The following is a 17580-nucleotide window of genomic DNA, read 5'->3' as shown; positions in this document are numbered from 1 at the left end:
GATTCTAAAATGACTCACTGACTGTTTAATCCTTAGATGATGAACTTGTGAGTAGATTATTAATCAAAAGTTCTAACGCTTATATCAGAAATATGACAATAAAGGGTAAGACTAGTAATTTTCTTTCACGAGTTGGTCTGTTCATAGAATACATAGTAATATGCATATGTTACGAAATCTATGGTAACAAGAGTATGATCATTTCATAGATGCAAGTACTTGTCTTCCTTTCTCCATAAGAGTTCATTCAAACACAAAAAGAAATACTTCTGATAATAATCACCCCTACCCCCACCCCCCTCACACACACACACAGATGCACATGCAACCTCCTACAGTAAATTTCTGCACTTTTGACCTTTAAAGTATGACCTTCACCCAATATGAAGTCTCCCACAGCTCAATAGTTATGACCATGAAAAAAACAAGACGTAAATCCTTACTTTCCTCCAAAGATGTCCTCTGCTTGCTGTCCAATACTGTCCAAGTCTAGGCCTACAACAGGAAACAGTCAAGCTTGTGACTAAGTAAAGTCTCTGATAAGTTGATAAGGACTTGTCAAATCAATTCAGATTTTGTGTTGTGAAGAAAATAAAATTTGTTCAGCATTGCCAATCTTAACTAAGCTCAAAAATGCTTTAAAATGAACAATTTGAGTAGAAAGAAAGTCCGTAGAAATTAATATAAAGTAAATTGTAGCACATTAAGATATTCTGATAAACCCAGATTTATAATGAAATTAAAAATGCCACTAAGTTAATGCATGCAGTGCAATTCAAAGACGAAATAAAGTGCACCAAATAGATTAATTGCCAAAAAAAAAGACGAATGAATAAAGAAAGATATGAATATGCATAAACTCCAACTGAATATTTGTGTCTTTTGATTCAGAATATGAAGGGAAACTTAGTTAAATTTTTTAAATAAAAATAATAAAAGGAAACAAATTGATTCCAGAATATTAAACTACTCTGAATTAAATGGATTGTAATTAATCCACATGAAGGTCACAAATAAGTACATATGTACCAGACTGTGTGCATAGGACGTTAGTACAGATATTGATGCTTATGTGGGCAGAATAGATAACTCTAGCCTAAAACAATATCAACCAAATTAAGCATTAAGTTACACATATTCCTAATTAACCATTGACAACAAATATACGGGAGCAGGGAACCAGCACAAAAATTGGCCACTACAACATCATATTCCTCTGAACTAACAAAAGCATTTTGATTATAAATTCTAAAGAAATCCACCCCTTCATTAATCCTTAATTTTTTTTACTTTCATTGATTAAACTGAACATTAATAAGAATTAGTTCAGAGGAAATTCTGGTCATGAAACAGCTGAGAACCCACAAATAACGTCGGACTTTTCGTCTGCTGGCTGCTGCTCGATCTGACATTTAAACATAGAGAGAATCCATGTGAGGCGGTAGTCCAAACGCACCTGCATTAAGTACTGAAAATAAACCACAATAAAGCACATCATGTACTGTAAAAAACCCAAGAGCACCCTCACAATAGGCGAAGGGATATACGAGGGGTTATCAAAAAGTTCGTGGACTGATGCGATAAAATTAATACTATGTAGTCTGTGCTCACAAAATTTATAAGGAACATAAATCAACAAAAGTTTAAGAAATGTTGAAAGTTTTAGCTTGATACGTTGATTATTTGCCAAATTATTTTAAAATAAAAAAGACATTATATGATCACCCAGCGCTGTCGCTGATTAGTTTCATGACGTCCGATAACGTAAATGTTTCTCAATGTCCGCTCTCTCTACATCATACACTTATTGATGAGATTACCTGGAGTTGTAAGTAAGGACTTAAGCCTGTCTTGTTTATATGACTACAATGTCATGACCAACTGCTTCCAATGCATATACATAATACTTTTTATTGTAAATGAGTCTAAACATAGGGAAAGATCCTCACTTGATTATGCCAGAATACTTAGCTTGTTGGAGTTCATATTCTACCACTAACTTTTTGACGTGACTGACCTTTGACACCCTGACTACAAATCGACATTAACTATGCATCTTTCATCTTTCTGAATCTTTTTGGGTATTTAAAACGAGTACTCTGGATGCACTTTACTTTTCTGTAGCCCATTCAAACATTCCCTAGGTCTATACCAGTTTTTCCAGGTGCGAAACTTTATAGAATGTTGGAAAAAGAAACCCCTCCCCCCTTTTGACGTCATATTCAAGCAGTTAATTGTTTGGACAGTCTATATAAAATTTACAATAAAATTTCATAGAATTTGGAGAATGGGATAAAAATAGCAAAATTTACGGAAAATTTGTGTTGTACCAAAATGCCTCAATTTGCGGGATTTTTCTATGATAAATGCTCATATTACAAGAGTTTTTTTCAGTTACACTCAGGTAGAAAAAACGTCATATTTGAGGTTGCGCCGCCTAGACATACCATTGCTTACAAAAGCATTAACAAATTATTTGAAAAATAAATTTTATGATGTAAGGTTTATTCTATAGATAGAAAAGATGATGCTAACTAAATGTGTAAAAATTCATTGAAGTACCTAAAGTGGTTTTAATTTTATGGCGCTAGTCCACGAACTTTTTGATAACCCCTCGTACAGGTACATAAGAGAAATATGTGTTGGTACATGCTTATATCTTGAATATGGTTTTATTTATAATAGGATCAATAATGCATTTGGTAGTCATGTCAGCATAAAAGGGAGAGGTTATGTTGACAGGCAACAAGGTCAAGTCCATATGCTATGCAGCAACCTTATACACACAACCCAACATAAACACCTGAAAATCAACAGAGCTATATGGGAGCAGAGGGTCATGACCTTTTCACCTTGACCTAATTACTCTTTTGAACAAAAGGGAAATTAAGTCTTTGTAATATATAATTATCATATTTCCTGATGTAAATTATTCAATTGAAATATATCTAGAATGTTATGAAAAGGTCATGACCTGCATTTTTTGTTCAATTTTGTTAGTTGTAGTGAAGCATAAAGCAAGTAATAGATATTCTGGCTGTGTTTACCATCCGTGTCCCTTGGTGCGTTATTCTCATCAAATTCTCGTTTAAATATTGAGAGAAGACATGTAATTCTGTAATCCAGTCGAACATCCAAAATAAACTGAAAACACACTCAATGAATTCAAAATCTGTACCCATCAGACATTTAATGTATATGAGATAGAGTAACTTTTCAATGTGTACAAAAAGGGCTATTTTCAGATTTTTGTCCAAGGATAATGCAGAGAATATTGCCTATAATTACTGAGCAAACAATATTCTGATTTCTCACAGCATCATTTACTGCATTACATTAAATGACAAGGACAGAACAGGGTTATAATTGTTTGCAATTCTGAATTGCAAAGGCATGAATTTTTCCTTGATGTTTTTTCCCAGTATTATTAAGAATATTAAGTGATCTAGCTAACTAAAATTAAGAATTAAAATAAACATTATGATGAAAAAAGATCAACAGCCATAACAACAAAGAAAATTCTAATAAAATGTTTAGGAATTACTGAGCATCAACAATAATTAATTACAGAAAAAGTGCATGTACATAATATAAATGAGCCCTCTTCTAATAAAGACTTAATATATATTAAATCAATGTAACCAAACATATATAAATAAATAAATAAAAATAAAAAGCCATCATAATTTTTAATAGCTGTGTTAAGAGTTAATTTCTTTAATCTGATTTTATTTTGATATATGTATATAATGCTTTGGAAACTGACCAGAGATTATATAGTTTGTGTGTAAAAATACCTTAAGGATTTCTATAATTTTAAGTTTGGTATCCATGACGATTGTATCCACTTCCTCTTCGACCTTTTTAGTGGCGGGAATCACCTCTGATATGATGGTCTTGTCAGGTTCTAAGGAACATAAAGAAAGATGAATGAACTTGTGATGATATAATAATAATTATTATCATAAAAACTTGGGCCTATCATTTTGTGAACCTATCTTACATCATTCCGTAAATACAAAGTTTATTTCTATTCTAAGCCTTAATTTATAAAATACACTAAAAATTCCACATCTTCTAAGTTTCTGAGATCTGGACAGCATAATTTAAAATAGAATAGAAGTCTTTATGTCAATAAAAAATTATATCACATTTTTGGTCCACCTACCGTCCCCCACAGAGACTACCGGTCGGGCGGCGGGGGAGATCTCTTTCTCGGGGATGGTGTCCAGTATACTTAGCAGTGTCTTCGTCAGCCTGAGGAGGTCACTGAACGAGTAAAAACCAAAGTAAATCAACTGCTTGGCAAGGTTAACCACCTGTAACAAAGAACAAATGGCAAAGGTCAAGGTTATGTCAAGGTTACTGATGAATGTTAAGGAATCAATTAATATTAACCAGATGCTACTCTCCTATTTTTATATATACAATCATGTACATGTAAATATTACAATATTTAAATAATGCCAACAGTAATGTTTGAAGTCTTGTGTTTAGTATAAATATTGCCTAAAAGTTCTGCAGAACACTGTGTTTTTAAGAATCAGTTATCATGATAAATATATGCTGTCTATAAAAGTCAACCAGGATGAATTGTATTAAATTGACCACTGGCCTATCAAGAACATTACTGGAGTTCATGGCCACAGGTACCTGTGGACAGGACCCCCCCCCCCCCCCCATTATTCAACCCCGGGGCTTGTTGGTGGAATTTTTTTCCACAAATTATATTAATTGCACTTATTCATCATGTGTACCATAGGAAACTAGAAATATGTCCATAGGACATGAATGCCCCGCCAAGGGTATATTAGTAATGCATCATTTTAACACAAATTGAGAAAAGTGAGGTCAAGGTCAAAGGAAAGGTCAAAGTCAAAAAATATTGCTGCAGTTGAATAGCTTACATCAGTATGTATCAGCATATGACGTTTGATTCAGAAACTAATTTAAGAAAAGTGAGGTCAAGATCAAAGGAAAGGTCAAGATCAAAAAATGTTGATGTAGTTGAAAAGGTTACATCAGTATGTATTAGCATATGAAGTTTGATGAAAATATTATGAATGGTTTCTTTAAAACTGAGCTAAACACTAATTTAAGAAAAGTGAGGTCAAGGTCAAAGGAAAGGTCAAGGTAAAAAAAAATTGATGCAGTTGAATAGCTCTCATCAGTATGTATCAGCATATGAAGTTTGACACTAATTTAAGAAAAGTGAGGTCAAGGTCAAAGGAAAGGTCAAGGTCAAAAAATGTTGATGCAGTTGAAAAGGTTACATCAGTATGTATTAGCATATGAAGTTTGATGAAAATATTATGAATGGTTTCTTTAAAACTGAGCTAAACACTAATTTAAGAAAAGTGAGGTCAAGGTCAAAGGAAAGGTCAAGGTCAAAAAATATTGATGCAGTTGAATAGCTCTCATCAGTATGTATCAGCATATGAAGTTTGACACTAATTTAAGAAAAGTGAGGTCAAGGTCAAAGGAAAGGTCAAGGTCAAAAAATGTTGATGCAGTTGAATAGCTCTCATCAGTATGTATCAGCATATGAAGTTTGTTAAAAATATCTTGAATGGTCTCATTAAAACAGAGCTAAACATTAATTTAAGAAAAGTGAGGTCAAGGTCAAAATAAAGGTCAAGGTCAAAAAATGTTGATGCAATTGAATAGCTTACATCAGTATGTATCAACATATGAAGTTTGATTACACTATCTTGAATGGTATCTTTAAAACTGAGCTAAACACTAATTTAAGAAAAGTGAGGTCAAGGTCAAAGGAAAGGTCAAGGTCAAAAAATGTTGATGCAGTTGCATAGCCCTCATCAATATCTATCAGCATATGAAGTTTGATAAAAATATCTTGGATAGTTTCTTTGAAACTGAGCTTTGAACAGAGCTAAACGCAAAGTGTGACGGAAGGACAGACGGAAGGACAGAAGGACGGAAGACGGACATGACAAACACTATATGCCCCGGCCATATTCATGGCGGGGCATAAAAATCGTGAAAACCCCAAAATAATCGTTCACAAAAAATTTGTTTACGTTGCACCCCACTGGTCTTTCTGGGTTTAAAAACGTATTTATTTTATTTTAACCTTAAATGTCGGTTAACACTGTCTCTACATATATTTCTGTCTTAGTTCCTACTATCGGATTGACCCTGCATCTCATAAGAATCCCACAATTTCTCCTTAAACAGCATTGCAGTCAGTGCATTGAAAAATCCTTAGGTAAACGCAACAGAAGTGCATAGAGAATATATATTACCTATTATGATAACACCCGAGAGAGATTATTACGTCAGGCCAAAACTCTCTCAAAACTCTCCTGTCCACAAGCACCTGTGTTCATGGCATATAAATAAATCATAAAAGTAACAGCTGATACAAGTTCCCCTGATCATGAAGTACTACTACTTAATTTACAATACTGCCAATCTACCTCCCCCTTTCCCTCCCCTCCCCAGACAGTTTGTGATTCTTCTTACCTCGTACCTCAGTTTGTTTTGTTTCTTGTCGTCTAATGCTTACTTCGTACGTCAGTTTGTTTTGTTTCTTGTCGGCTAATGCTTACCTCGTACGTCAGTTTGTTTTGTTTCTTGTCGTCTAATGCTTACCTCGTACGTCAGTTTGTTTTGTTTCTTGTCGTCTAATGCTTACCTCGTACGTCAGTTTGTTTTGTTTCTTGTCGGCAAATGCTCCATCATGCGACACCACATTTAGCAGGTAGTCCTCCACAAAGAGAATAGTGGAGGCAAACTTTGGCTTCACTCTCTCTTTTTCTGGGTCCTTACCAATGTTGGACTCATAGCTGTAACACCAAAACTGACTCAGTACTTGTGGTAAACAATAAAAATTGCATGTATTAAAAGTGTATAATTATATTTTGAATGGTTGCTTTCAGACACAATGATGAGATTATTCCTTCTAAAATATTATGAATTTGCTACAGATTTTATCACACTGAAATTATTTGCTCAGGATGTGATTTCAATGTGAAATTCAAGAGTAGTAATTGTAAAAACAAATAATTCACTATGTCTTGTAATTCAAGTTAGAATTGATCTACATGTACATTAATGAATAGACTACACAGTCACTGAGAATTATGAAAATCTATGTAACTGATATAATTTGTAAAGTCCCTATGGACTTCTTAGCAACTTTACAGAAAGACAGTTTAAAAATTATATTAAAACCTTTATTTTACAGTGTCCAAAAAACCAAGCAGTGTATATGTTAGATTAAATGTTATGAATGAGGAAAAAACCAAATGACACAAGTCAGACTTGGATACAGCACAACTGTGTTAGTCATGTTAACTAACTAAAATCTACTTGTATGCTGTACATTGACAGTATATATTGCACACGCAGAAGTGACAGCTTGAAAAACATATTATATATCTGACAGTTAAAACTTTAAACACTTGAAGGATAAAAGTGAAGTCAAACAGTGTTTCTTAGTGATGGACGTACTTCTCACTTTCAATATTATCGTATCTGAAATACAGTTAATTCTCTGTACTAAGAGATCCACAGATCATTCCTCATCATTAATTCTATCTATTTGAACTCTATTGATTATCCATAATATATTTATAATTATGTGTTAAGAATCACTTGACTTCATAAGTCTCCCCCCTCCACACACACACACTCCTCCAAAAAATGAAGCAATGATATAATTTAAGATCTACTTTTGATATCAACCAATCACCAACACTGTGAGTGCTGCCAATATATAGAACAAAGCCTTCTTCTTAATGGTTGCAATCAGTCAGTTAGCAATCTTTTTACAAGTGGATTAACATATTCATGCAACAGATAACAAAATTTAATTTAATGAAAAATTCAAAAATACATGTAAGACAACAGATATTCAAGTTCAATCAAAATCATCAAGAAAAGTTAAAATGCTAAAAATACTGAAAAATAAAAACATTAGAATCTAACATGATATCCAAAATATCAGAACTGGATAGAAATAAGGGAGATAACTCACTCTTCTATAGAGATCTGAGTTGGGATCTCAGACCACAATCTGGCGTACTTGACAGGTTTGATAATTTCCTGGGGGTCACGGTCCACGTGCATGTGTAACATCAGACGACAGAACGAGGCTCTCAGGTCATAGGGAAGTATCTCATCTGACATACACCTTATATAGAAATATTACAGACTTGTTTCTGACATACACATTGTTGATATATTAAATATTTCTTAACACAGACAAATGTATCATTATTTATCATTCCAAAAGTTTATATTTTTTCATTCATTCAATAACCAACACTAGAAATTCAGTCTTAAAATCAATATAATATTTTACTTTTAAAATTATCAAACTTTCTTTATACATCGACAACTGATTCACTTTATCATTAAATAAGACACACAATTCTAATGAAGTTATCTCAAATGAAGTTAACTTTCAGGTAATACCTCTACGGGATGTCCAAGCTCACCTGAGAATCAGATCAATTTCCAGATCTTTGGAGAGTTGATTAATGGCAATGTATTGACGATCCAGACACATGTGTGAAAACAGATCTAGTTGATGCCTGCATACAGAGTAACAAATCAACATGTGAACATTCAGAATAAATCTTCAGACTAATTCTGAAAAGCTAGCTGCTAAAAAATGAATAGCTAACTACTTCTTAAAGTTAGTCAGAAACTTGAAAGTTCTTGCATTTGGTCTTTAACACAGACCTGTGTTATTTATGTGCATGTAACCTTTGTAGGAAAACATCACACTTTATAGACTTTAACCTGGGATGCATTAAAAGCAGTTCATGTACACACTACTTTGTACTAATACTTATTAGCACAGTAAAATCCATGCACACTAGTTTGTCTGTAAAATGAATTTCCTCAGAGTTTAGTTTTACCTGTAATACCTGAGTACAGCTCAGTCTTTGTTGCCCCCATCCTCCTTCTTTGGGTCACTCTGAGCTGAGTTTTACCTGTAATACTCGAGTACAGCCTTTTCCTCTGAGCTGAGTTTTACCTGTAATACTTGAGTACAGCCAAATCCACATCACCTCCTTTCCCTTCCCCTCTGGGTCAATTACTCTGATTTGAATTTTACTTGTAATACTCGATTATAGCCTATTCCTCTGAGCTGAGTTTTATCTGTAATACTCAAGTACAGCCGAGTCCACTGAGCTGAGTTTTACCTGTAATACTCGAGTAAAGCCGAGTCCTCTGAGCTGAGTTTTACCTGTAATACTCCAGTACAGCTGAGTCCTCGTCGCCCCCATCCTCGTTCCCCTTTGGGTCACTCTGAGCCTCGGCTAGTTCCTGGATACTCTTCTGTTTAGGTCCGTTCCCCCAGTCCCAGTATAACATCACGACCTCATCCTCCTCAATGGTGACGATCGGCTCCGAGGCCGGGATTCCATCAGCCGTCTCTACCTCCATCTCCACCTCCATCTGTGTCTTCTCCAATCTAAAACATAGGGGAGATAATTCAGTACAGGAGTATATAAGAGAGAGGATCATTAAGAATTCACGTTAGTGTTTGACATGCATATAAATGTACCGTTCATTTCCTACTTTATACAGAACTGTTAGATTATTGAAGACAAACTGTTAATGACATTCTTTTTCCATGTTATAAATTAGTATGTATGTTAGATTAAGTATTTTAATGAGAACTGGTGGTTATTATTGAGATTTACATCCACTTTTAACTGGAATCCAGATTATATGATCAACTCCATAGGAATCCAGAGAAGATTCATTCTGTTGATTTCAATTCACACAGCAAAATAATGAAATTGTCAACATATTCTGTTCCATTATTTTAAAGGTTTACAATTACAAAACACAGACTGATTAACATAATGCTGTCATAATTTTATTGACAGGAAGTATCTCATTTTGTAAATATTTTCCCCAGTACATACTGACCATCCATCAGCTAGCTTGTAAATGAGGAGATCACAAAAATGGCTCTCAGAAGCTCTTTCTGAATTTTAACCTCTACTCAAAGATAAGCAAACTTGTACATTGTTAACTGAGGACAAAGCTTTAATTGATTCTCTGAAGCTCCTTCTAATATAAAATTATCTAGAATAATTCAACTCTGTATTGAACAAGGACCTTTTTTTCTCTATGAGCTCTCCAACATTGAAGTAAATACATGTATTACTACCCCGGTATGTATAAAACAAGACAACCTTACAATGTGAAATTTTGGCAAGATGGCTTTTTGTTGCCTTTTCTTCAATCTGGAGAAAAATATCCTGGAAAACTTTTCATCAAACCCAGGGTATTTACCTTGTCACCACCTTACATCAGACAGCACTTTGATCAAATTGGCAACAATTAACTACATTTTGAATTCAGTCAATTTCAGAATGATGGCGTTTTTGCCTATACATAGAATTTGTCTGAGTTGTAAAGACACCAAGACTGTTCCTCTCCTACAGGTTTGGTATAATATGATTAAAAAGGTCATGTATAATAATATTATGTGATTAATAATTAACATATTTGTTAATTATACATTTACTTAATGAGGACATGCATACATGAAAACTGAAAGAAGTTAATGTCCTATAGGGTATAATACTGACTCAAGGATAATCATGTCTGAAGGAGCACATTACATAATTACAAACTACTAGAAAGATAATCAATAAATTGAACACTCCTACAAAATAAAGGAATTTGGATACATAAATATGATTACTGAATAAAAATCTAGACATTATTGTCTTGATGTTTTGTTCTGCACTACAGATTCATGCTTTTCATATTTGTAGAAGCATACTTTCAGAGAAAATGTAGAATACTAAATACTAAGTTTAATTGTCTCTTTGATACAAATGTAAATACTTACTTAGGATTTTTTCTCTTAGTTTCCGTTCTAATGCAAAATTTACATAAAATGTTTACAAAACATTCAAGTGCATAAAGAAAATGAAATTCAGATTCCACACTGCAAATTTTCTACATGCGGAAATGTAACACAAAATGAATTCCAATGGAACATACATGTAACTAATTATATACAGGAAGATGATGTAGAAACACAAGAGACATGAAACTGTAAGACTATTTAGTGATGTTGACTGTTGCTATGGTACCAACCTTGTTTCTATGAGGATGTCCTTGTTTTCCTCCAATAGAAGACAGTTACAGATGAGGTCTTGTGTAGCTGGGATGGCCACATTGTTAGAGACACACAGCACATAGAGATAATCTAAAAATCTACAAAGCACAGATTTCACAGATATACATGTATCATTCATCTCTTGATAGTTGCTACAACTATCAAATAAATGTTCAGTTACAAAAAAGTCATTTTAAATTGTGTCATTATCTGATATGTACGATATACATGTACATAAATTAAGAAACATTTTTTATGAGACAGTACATAATGGAATGCAAAATTGTAAAATTAATCCTTTTTTAACAAATGCAGTTCATTTGGTACTCCTTCTAAAGGACAAACCTAGGTTTTTTGTTCTTGCGGACGAGACTAACAAACGTCTCTATTTCCTGTTTGGTGATATGGGCTTCCAGCAACTTCCTGTTGTTATTTAACAGGGCCGTAATCGTCTCCTCTGCCAACACGTCATAACCTATCTGTTTCTGCATGAAGGCAAAATGTTTGGCAATATACTCCTGAAAAATAAAGAAAATGGATTGTCAATGTACTTACAAATAAAATAAATAATGACATAATTTGGCCTCTTACTCATAAAAACTGCACATATACATATAAGAATATATTAAAATTCTTTTTAAAAAAATGTTTAAATCAAAATATTTCAAATTTGATGATCCATCAGAAAAAATCATATTCTTAATACATATTGATTAATTTGTATAATTTTTGGTAAAAAAAAATCCATTATTTGAACTGATTAGTTTTACTAAATAATTAAACTATAAACATACATGCAGAAGAAATAAAAACCATTATATATACATGAACATGAATATTCTAAATGTAAAAAAAAAATAATTATAGTATCTCACTGACAACTCTCCTTCAATAAATTAAAAAAAAAAATTCTTTCCTCATAATCAAATAAATTCATTTCTGTAAATTAGATAAAGTCTCACAATTAAGGTGTGAATTTTTAAGTATCCCTAGATTGATCAATTAAATCCTTGCATATTTTCCACCTTTAATTTATACCCAAGCTAGCACTGTATCTCAGTTTCCCCACAACTATATAAAAGTATAATTACTTAATTATCTTCTCCTAGCTAGTATACACAGAAAACTGCATCCAGTATCAAAACTATATACTTAATGAATTACATAATTATTCTTTTAGTGTAATGATAAACAATCTGATAATATTGTTAATACAAATTAATAAACAGGACCATGTAAACAACTGCAGAGACAGCAATTACAGGCTCCTAGTTCTCCTGAGACTGACATGAGACAGAGGGTCTCAGGTAATGGGGAGCAGGTGCCCCTCCATGTATATAAAACCTTGCCTGGTCAGTCTCCAGCATCAAAACCTTGAATCTCACAAAACAAAAAACAAGCAATCAAAGTATTCTAAACTTTTTTTCAGAAAGTTCCTATAGAGTTGACTGTGTGTACTCCGAACTAAGATTACACAAAGATTTCAATAAATATCATAGAATTAAGAAATCTTTTTTTGTAATCTGTTTAACAAAAGAGACTTCAACATGGAAGGTGAGTTTCCTCATCCTGGTTTCAGGGGCATCCCCGAGGGTCATCACATCTACAGTACAGGTCAGAGGTACGTCCAGCATCAGTATCCAACTACACAAAGGTACAGCACCTACCCAAAAGTCCAGCCCCAGTATTACAGGCACAGCTTTCCTCCTCAACAACACATCACAGTCCGAGAGAAGACCTACTCCCCTCCACCCATCACATTCCACCGAGATCAGACAAATACAGCATTCCACCCACAGAGCAACATATCAACCCAGGTGCCAGCATCCTTCAACTTCTTCAACCATCTGCAGAGTAACCCCATGTTTGGACAACTCCAGGAGATACTTGCAGAGGAATGTCTTCATTTCAACCGTCCCTCCACCCTCATCCAGACGGTGACCCAGGATTACAGTGGATACAGTGTGTCCTGCCAACAGAAGCTCCAGATCCACAGATCTCATCCATCTACGGAGTTCAACCACAGAGCCAGCTCCAACCTCCTGTCAGATCCAGCTCATCCTTTCTACAGTTCCCAGTGTGCTTCAGTGTCCCAGTGCATGTCTGTGTCAACCTGTGCTTCCTTGGGATCAAGTGACCAGTCTCTTCCACACACAGTACCATCATCATCAGAGTCAACATCATCTCAAGCATCATCACGATCAATGAAATCCAGCAGGCGTGCCCTCGTCTTCAACACCACACCCGACTCCAAAGTCATCAGCACCTCACCTCAAGGTCAGACGTCATCCGCCATCTCTCCCAATACCTCTCAGCTCAACTCCAGCAGCGACAGTTCTTCATCCGAACAAGAAGTGGATTCTGGGATTTATGTTGACACCAGCTTATCCTTCCAAGTGGACAGTGGCATGGACCTCCTCCAGCAGGCCAGTGACTTGTGTGGGATTACTGAAGAGGATATCACTCCTCTTCTTAGTGACACATCATCCATCAGTGATAACAGCCAAAGAGTCAGCCCTCCTTCTGCTGTGTTGCCTACAGTCCCAGTGCTGCATGAGTTTGATACCACACGACACGAGACCGTCTTCAACTCAACCAGCTCTTCCCACTCGAGCCTTAGTGACTACAGCCCCATCAGAGGAGATGAGATCTTCATGACCACCCCAGAGGAAGTCCTGCCCAGTAATGCACTGAAGAGAAAGAGAGAAGAATCCGAGGAGCCAAACAGCAAGAGAACCAGAACAGATTCCACAGGCCTGGACTCCACCCAAGTGCTGACCTCCTGGTACCAGAGCCACATCCAGTACCCTTATCCCACAGATGAAGAAGTTCAAGAGCTGGTGAAGATGTCAGGACTAACTCACAAACAAGTGAAGAAGTGGATGGCCAACAAGAGAGTGCGCTGCTTCAATACCTTATCCATCACTGGAAATCAGCATCCAATCAAGTTCAAGAACATCAAGAAGAAGGAGACACCAGCTTTCCAGCCCATGCCCTCCGAGTCACGAGATATCCTGAATCAATGGTACACCGCCAACCAGAGCCATCCCTACCCCACCGAGGCACAGAGAGAGGAGCTGGCTGCCAAGACAGGTCTGACCGTCCAGCAGGTCAAACGCTGGCTGTCCAACAAGAGGAGTCGAGCCAACAACACCAGAAGACAGATCCCCAACTACTTCATCAATAAGTTCCCAGAGTACAGCCAACAGGTGGAGCTGGTCAGCAGGAGTCGGGAGTTCCTCAGGATGTCCAAGAGGAGACAACTGGATGATGCCCTGGACTGCCTCAGCAGGATGTGAGAGAATCTGAACTACATTTGTTGTTTGAATCATGTATCTCTGTGAACATTTATTCTGCTTCACAACATGTATTACTGTTCATATATCATTACTATTTATTTTGGTCATTGTAAATAATCATATCTATTTATTATAAAGCCATATCATTTGTAAATAGTCACATTTATTTATAATTCATGTCATTTGTAAATAGTCACACTTATTTAGTATAAATCATGACATTTGTAAATAGTCATATTTATCATAAATTATGTCATTCTATAAAATTCATATGTATGAATTTAACATTACACTTGTATTTGTAAAAGAATGATTATGAGCAAAATAAAAGGATACATTATAACAAATATGGGGTTTTTGGCTTTTTTTTATGCCCTCAGGATTTTTCATGAGGTTTTAAATTGGAAAGGATAATGTAATCAAAGATCTCTCCATTGTTTTCTTCTTCGAAGAGATTTTGCAAAAAATGCAAAAATGAACATTCCAATACGTGAAACAATAACAGAATTGATAGCTGTGTTTAGTGATGTGGTATAACATTCATATATCTGAATGATAACACAGTTTAGATATTTATTTGTTACCTGGTTTTTCCTGTAATCTTGCTGTGACAGCCTTAGAATGTGGTAACACAGTTTACAGATTTGTCTAAATGGTTGATGTCTTTGGTGTGCCAACTCTTCCATCTCTACAATGGGATTCTTACCACCAAACGGAGCCTTCAGAATCTGAAACACCTGTAAACACACAACAAACAGCATAAAAATCTCATAAAAAAAGATCTAATGGTAAGTACAAGTAAATGTACAATTTTTAGTCTTTCAAGAGTTATTTCCCTTAGAAACACATTATCTTTTCCAATTCATTGTACCTATTTGCTGCAATACTTTTTCAACTGTATGGAATTAAAATAGTGCAGCTCATTTCTATTACTCATTTTCCCTCATTTTAATCTTCTTAACATTAATTTTGTTGAATTTCCTGACCCCCTCCCCCCTCTCTTCACCACGCCTCACTTGTTTGAGGATGTTCTGTTCTCGGAGCAGTTTCTGTCTTTCCCTACAGTCTTTGGATTTTGTCATCTCCACCTTCAGCGGGTCCCCTGTGGAATTGTGTGACTCCTGCATCGTCACAAAGTAGATCAGATCAGACAAGAGCTGAGTCACGAACCTGTAATAAGTCACAGCATGAAGAGAATTCTGTAAGCAATGGAATAAAGTTTTAATTAAACTACAGTAACAGCTTTCATGTAATCAAGCACTTAAATGCCACATACACTTCTTCTTTGTAACTCAAAACTTGTTTATATCTTTGTAAATTGACAAGTTACTAATGCATAAAATGGGCCTTTGAAGAGAAAAATCATGCTAATTTCCTATAAAATATAGACAATATTGTACAGGACAAATACTTCTTTTCATTCTGGGTGATGGAAGCTTTCTCCAGTTTGCTTGCGATGTCTGAAAGAACTTTACTGGCATCGTTAGCAAAGTCCAAATCTCTGACTTCCTGTGGGGAAACTGGTACCACAGCAAAGGCTTCCCTGTCCTCCTTAATGGAGGCACACCCCACCTAGAACGAGTAAGATCTATATTTATATTGCCACCGAAGGATCACCTTAATGGAGGCATACCCCACCTAGAACGAGTAAGATCTATATTTATACTGGCACCACAGGATCCTCCTTAATAGAGGCTCACCCCACCTAGAATGAATAAGATCTACATTTATACTGGCACCACAGGATCCTCCTTAATAGAGGCACACCCCACCTAGAATGAGTAAGATCTATATTTATACTGGCACCACAGGATCCTCCTTAATAGAGGCACACCCCACCTAGAATGAATAAGATCTATATTTATACTGGCACCACAGGATCCTCCTTAATAGAGGCACACCCCACCTAGAATGAGTAAGATCTATATTTATACTGGCACCACAGGATCCTCCTTAATAGAGGCACACCCCACCTAGAATGAGTAAGATCTACATTTATACTGGCACCACAGGATCCTCCTTAATAGAGGCACACCCCACCTAGAATGAGTAAGATCTATATTTATACTGGCACCAAAGGATCCTCCTTTATGGAGGCATACCCCACTATAGGTTTAATATCAGATAAAGCATGCATGTAGCAACAGAAGTAAGAAAACTGACGAAGTCAAACAGGGTCCTGCTCTACGCAAGCATCAATAATTTTGACATGGACCTTTATGTAGTAAAAATAAAAAAGTACATTAACTCAATCTATCACATTTAATAAAAGTGTTGAAAGATAGACAAACCTGATGTTAAATTACAGTTCTCCCATTCTGATGCAGGTTCTCATAAAAATCACATATTTTTTTTTTTTATCTCTACACTTGCTCTATTTTCCTAAAGATTAGCTAATATTTTCTCATGGCTACTTCTTTTTTCCTGTACAATAAGTCTACAAATATCTCTTTATTGCTTTATTCATCTGACGGAATTACCAATGTGCTGATCTTACCTTCTTTCTGATTGGTTTATCCTCCTCTTTATCTATAGCTATACTTGTAGAGTGGACCCAAGTGTTAGTACACAGATGATGTAGACGGACATAGGAATTCCTACAAACATAAGGAATAAATACAAATTTGAAATAACTTTGTACGCATTCTTATGATTGAAATTTCTTGATATTTGTGAAACAAAAATGTCCCACGCTGAAGATCAAGTGCCTTACAAAATGTATCACAGGATATGTTCGATCTTTCATATTTTATAGTGAACCACTTTTAGGGTTTGTAAGAACATAAGAATCTGGAGTTGTCTTCTCCTATTTTTACCTTGGTACATAAGTGTCTCTTGTAAGTGATGTAGGATCCAGTTCAAATATTGTAGCCACATCATGACCATGGGGAACAGACACCAGGGTGAAGACGGAATTCGTAGGGGGCCCTCGTAACTTATTCCTCATTGGGTCACTCGTAGGGTCCTTGTCCACCTAAGCAATAAAAATCACAAAATAACAAACCCAGAATTAAAAGTCTACATTGTCAAGTCTTTGTCACCATGCTCTTTGAAAACTTTAAAACTCTAAACTCCCCATACAAAGCTCTGGCAAATTTTATTCAAAAAAAAAAAATTTCAAAATCTGCTTTAATATCTAACAGATAATGTCTTGGTTTT

General features: G+C 35.3%; 2 protein-coding genes across 5 annotated transcripts in view; one reads left to right on the top strand and one right to left on the bottom strand.

The window, feature by feature from the left end:
* Positions 1–17580, bottom strand: part of LOC133195509 (inositol 1,4,5-trisphosphate receptor type 1-like) — a 65302-nt gene that overhangs the window by 32009 nt on the left and 15713 nt on the right. For 2 of the 4 annotated variants that reach the window (XM_061331369.1, XM_061331371.1), the window contains exons 10-24: positions 17238–17395; positions 16919–17018; positions 15833–15993; positions 15438–15591; positions 15006–15158; positions 11468–11640; positions 11101–11220; positions 9224–9451; positions 8466–8561; positions 8003–8158; positions 6659–6809; positions 4169–4319; positions 3798–3907; positions 3048–3144; positions 444–495 (exon numbers count right to left, since the gene is read on the bottom strand). In XM_061331369.1, the coding sequence (XP_061187353.1) occupies positions 444–495; positions 3048–3144; positions 3798–3907; positions 4169–4319; positions 6659–6809; positions 8003–8158; positions 8466–8561; positions 9224–9451; positions 11101–11220; positions 11468–11640; positions 15006–15158; positions 15438–15591; positions 15833–15993; positions 16919–17018; positions 17238–17395 (2060 nt within the window). Of the gene's footprint in view, positions 1–443; positions 496–1365; positions 1469–3047; positions 3145–3797; positions 3908–4168; positions 4320–6658; positions 6810–8002; positions 8159–8465; positions 8562–9223; positions 9452–11100; positions 11221–11467; positions 11641–15005; positions 15159–15437; positions 15592–15832; positions 15994–16918; positions 17019–17237; positions 17396–17580 lie in introns of all 4 variants that reach the window. The other 2 variants (XM_061331368.1, XM_061331370.1) reach the window with 1 other exon arrangement.
* On the top strand, positions 12669–14421 carry LOC133194371 (uncharacterized). Its single transcript, XM_061330339.1, has one exon. It carries the CDS (start codon positions 12670–12672, stop codon positions 14419–14421), a length of 1752 nt encoding a protein of 583 aa, XP_061186323.1. The 5' UTR covers position 12669.

This window comes from Saccostrea echinata, unplaced genomic scaffold, assembly GCF_033153115.1.
Source record: "Saccostrea echinata isolate AGI-Se365-2 ecotype Australia unplaced genomic scaffold, CSIRO_AGI_Sech_v1 ptg000029l, whole genome shotgun sequence".
Classification (NCBI taxonomy): Eukaryota; Metazoa; Mollusca; class Bivalvia; order Ostreida; family Ostreidae; genus Saccostrea; species Saccostrea echinata.
The sequence above is the reverse complement of the archived record's forward strand: the minus strand, read 5'-3'. Positions and strand labels throughout refer to the sequence as shown.

Excerpts from the sequence above, each read along its gene's own strand:
- LOC133194371 (XM_061330339.1), top strand. The coding sequence starts at position 12,670 with ATGGAAGGTGAGTTTCCTCATCCTGGTTTCAGGGGCATCCCCGAGGGT.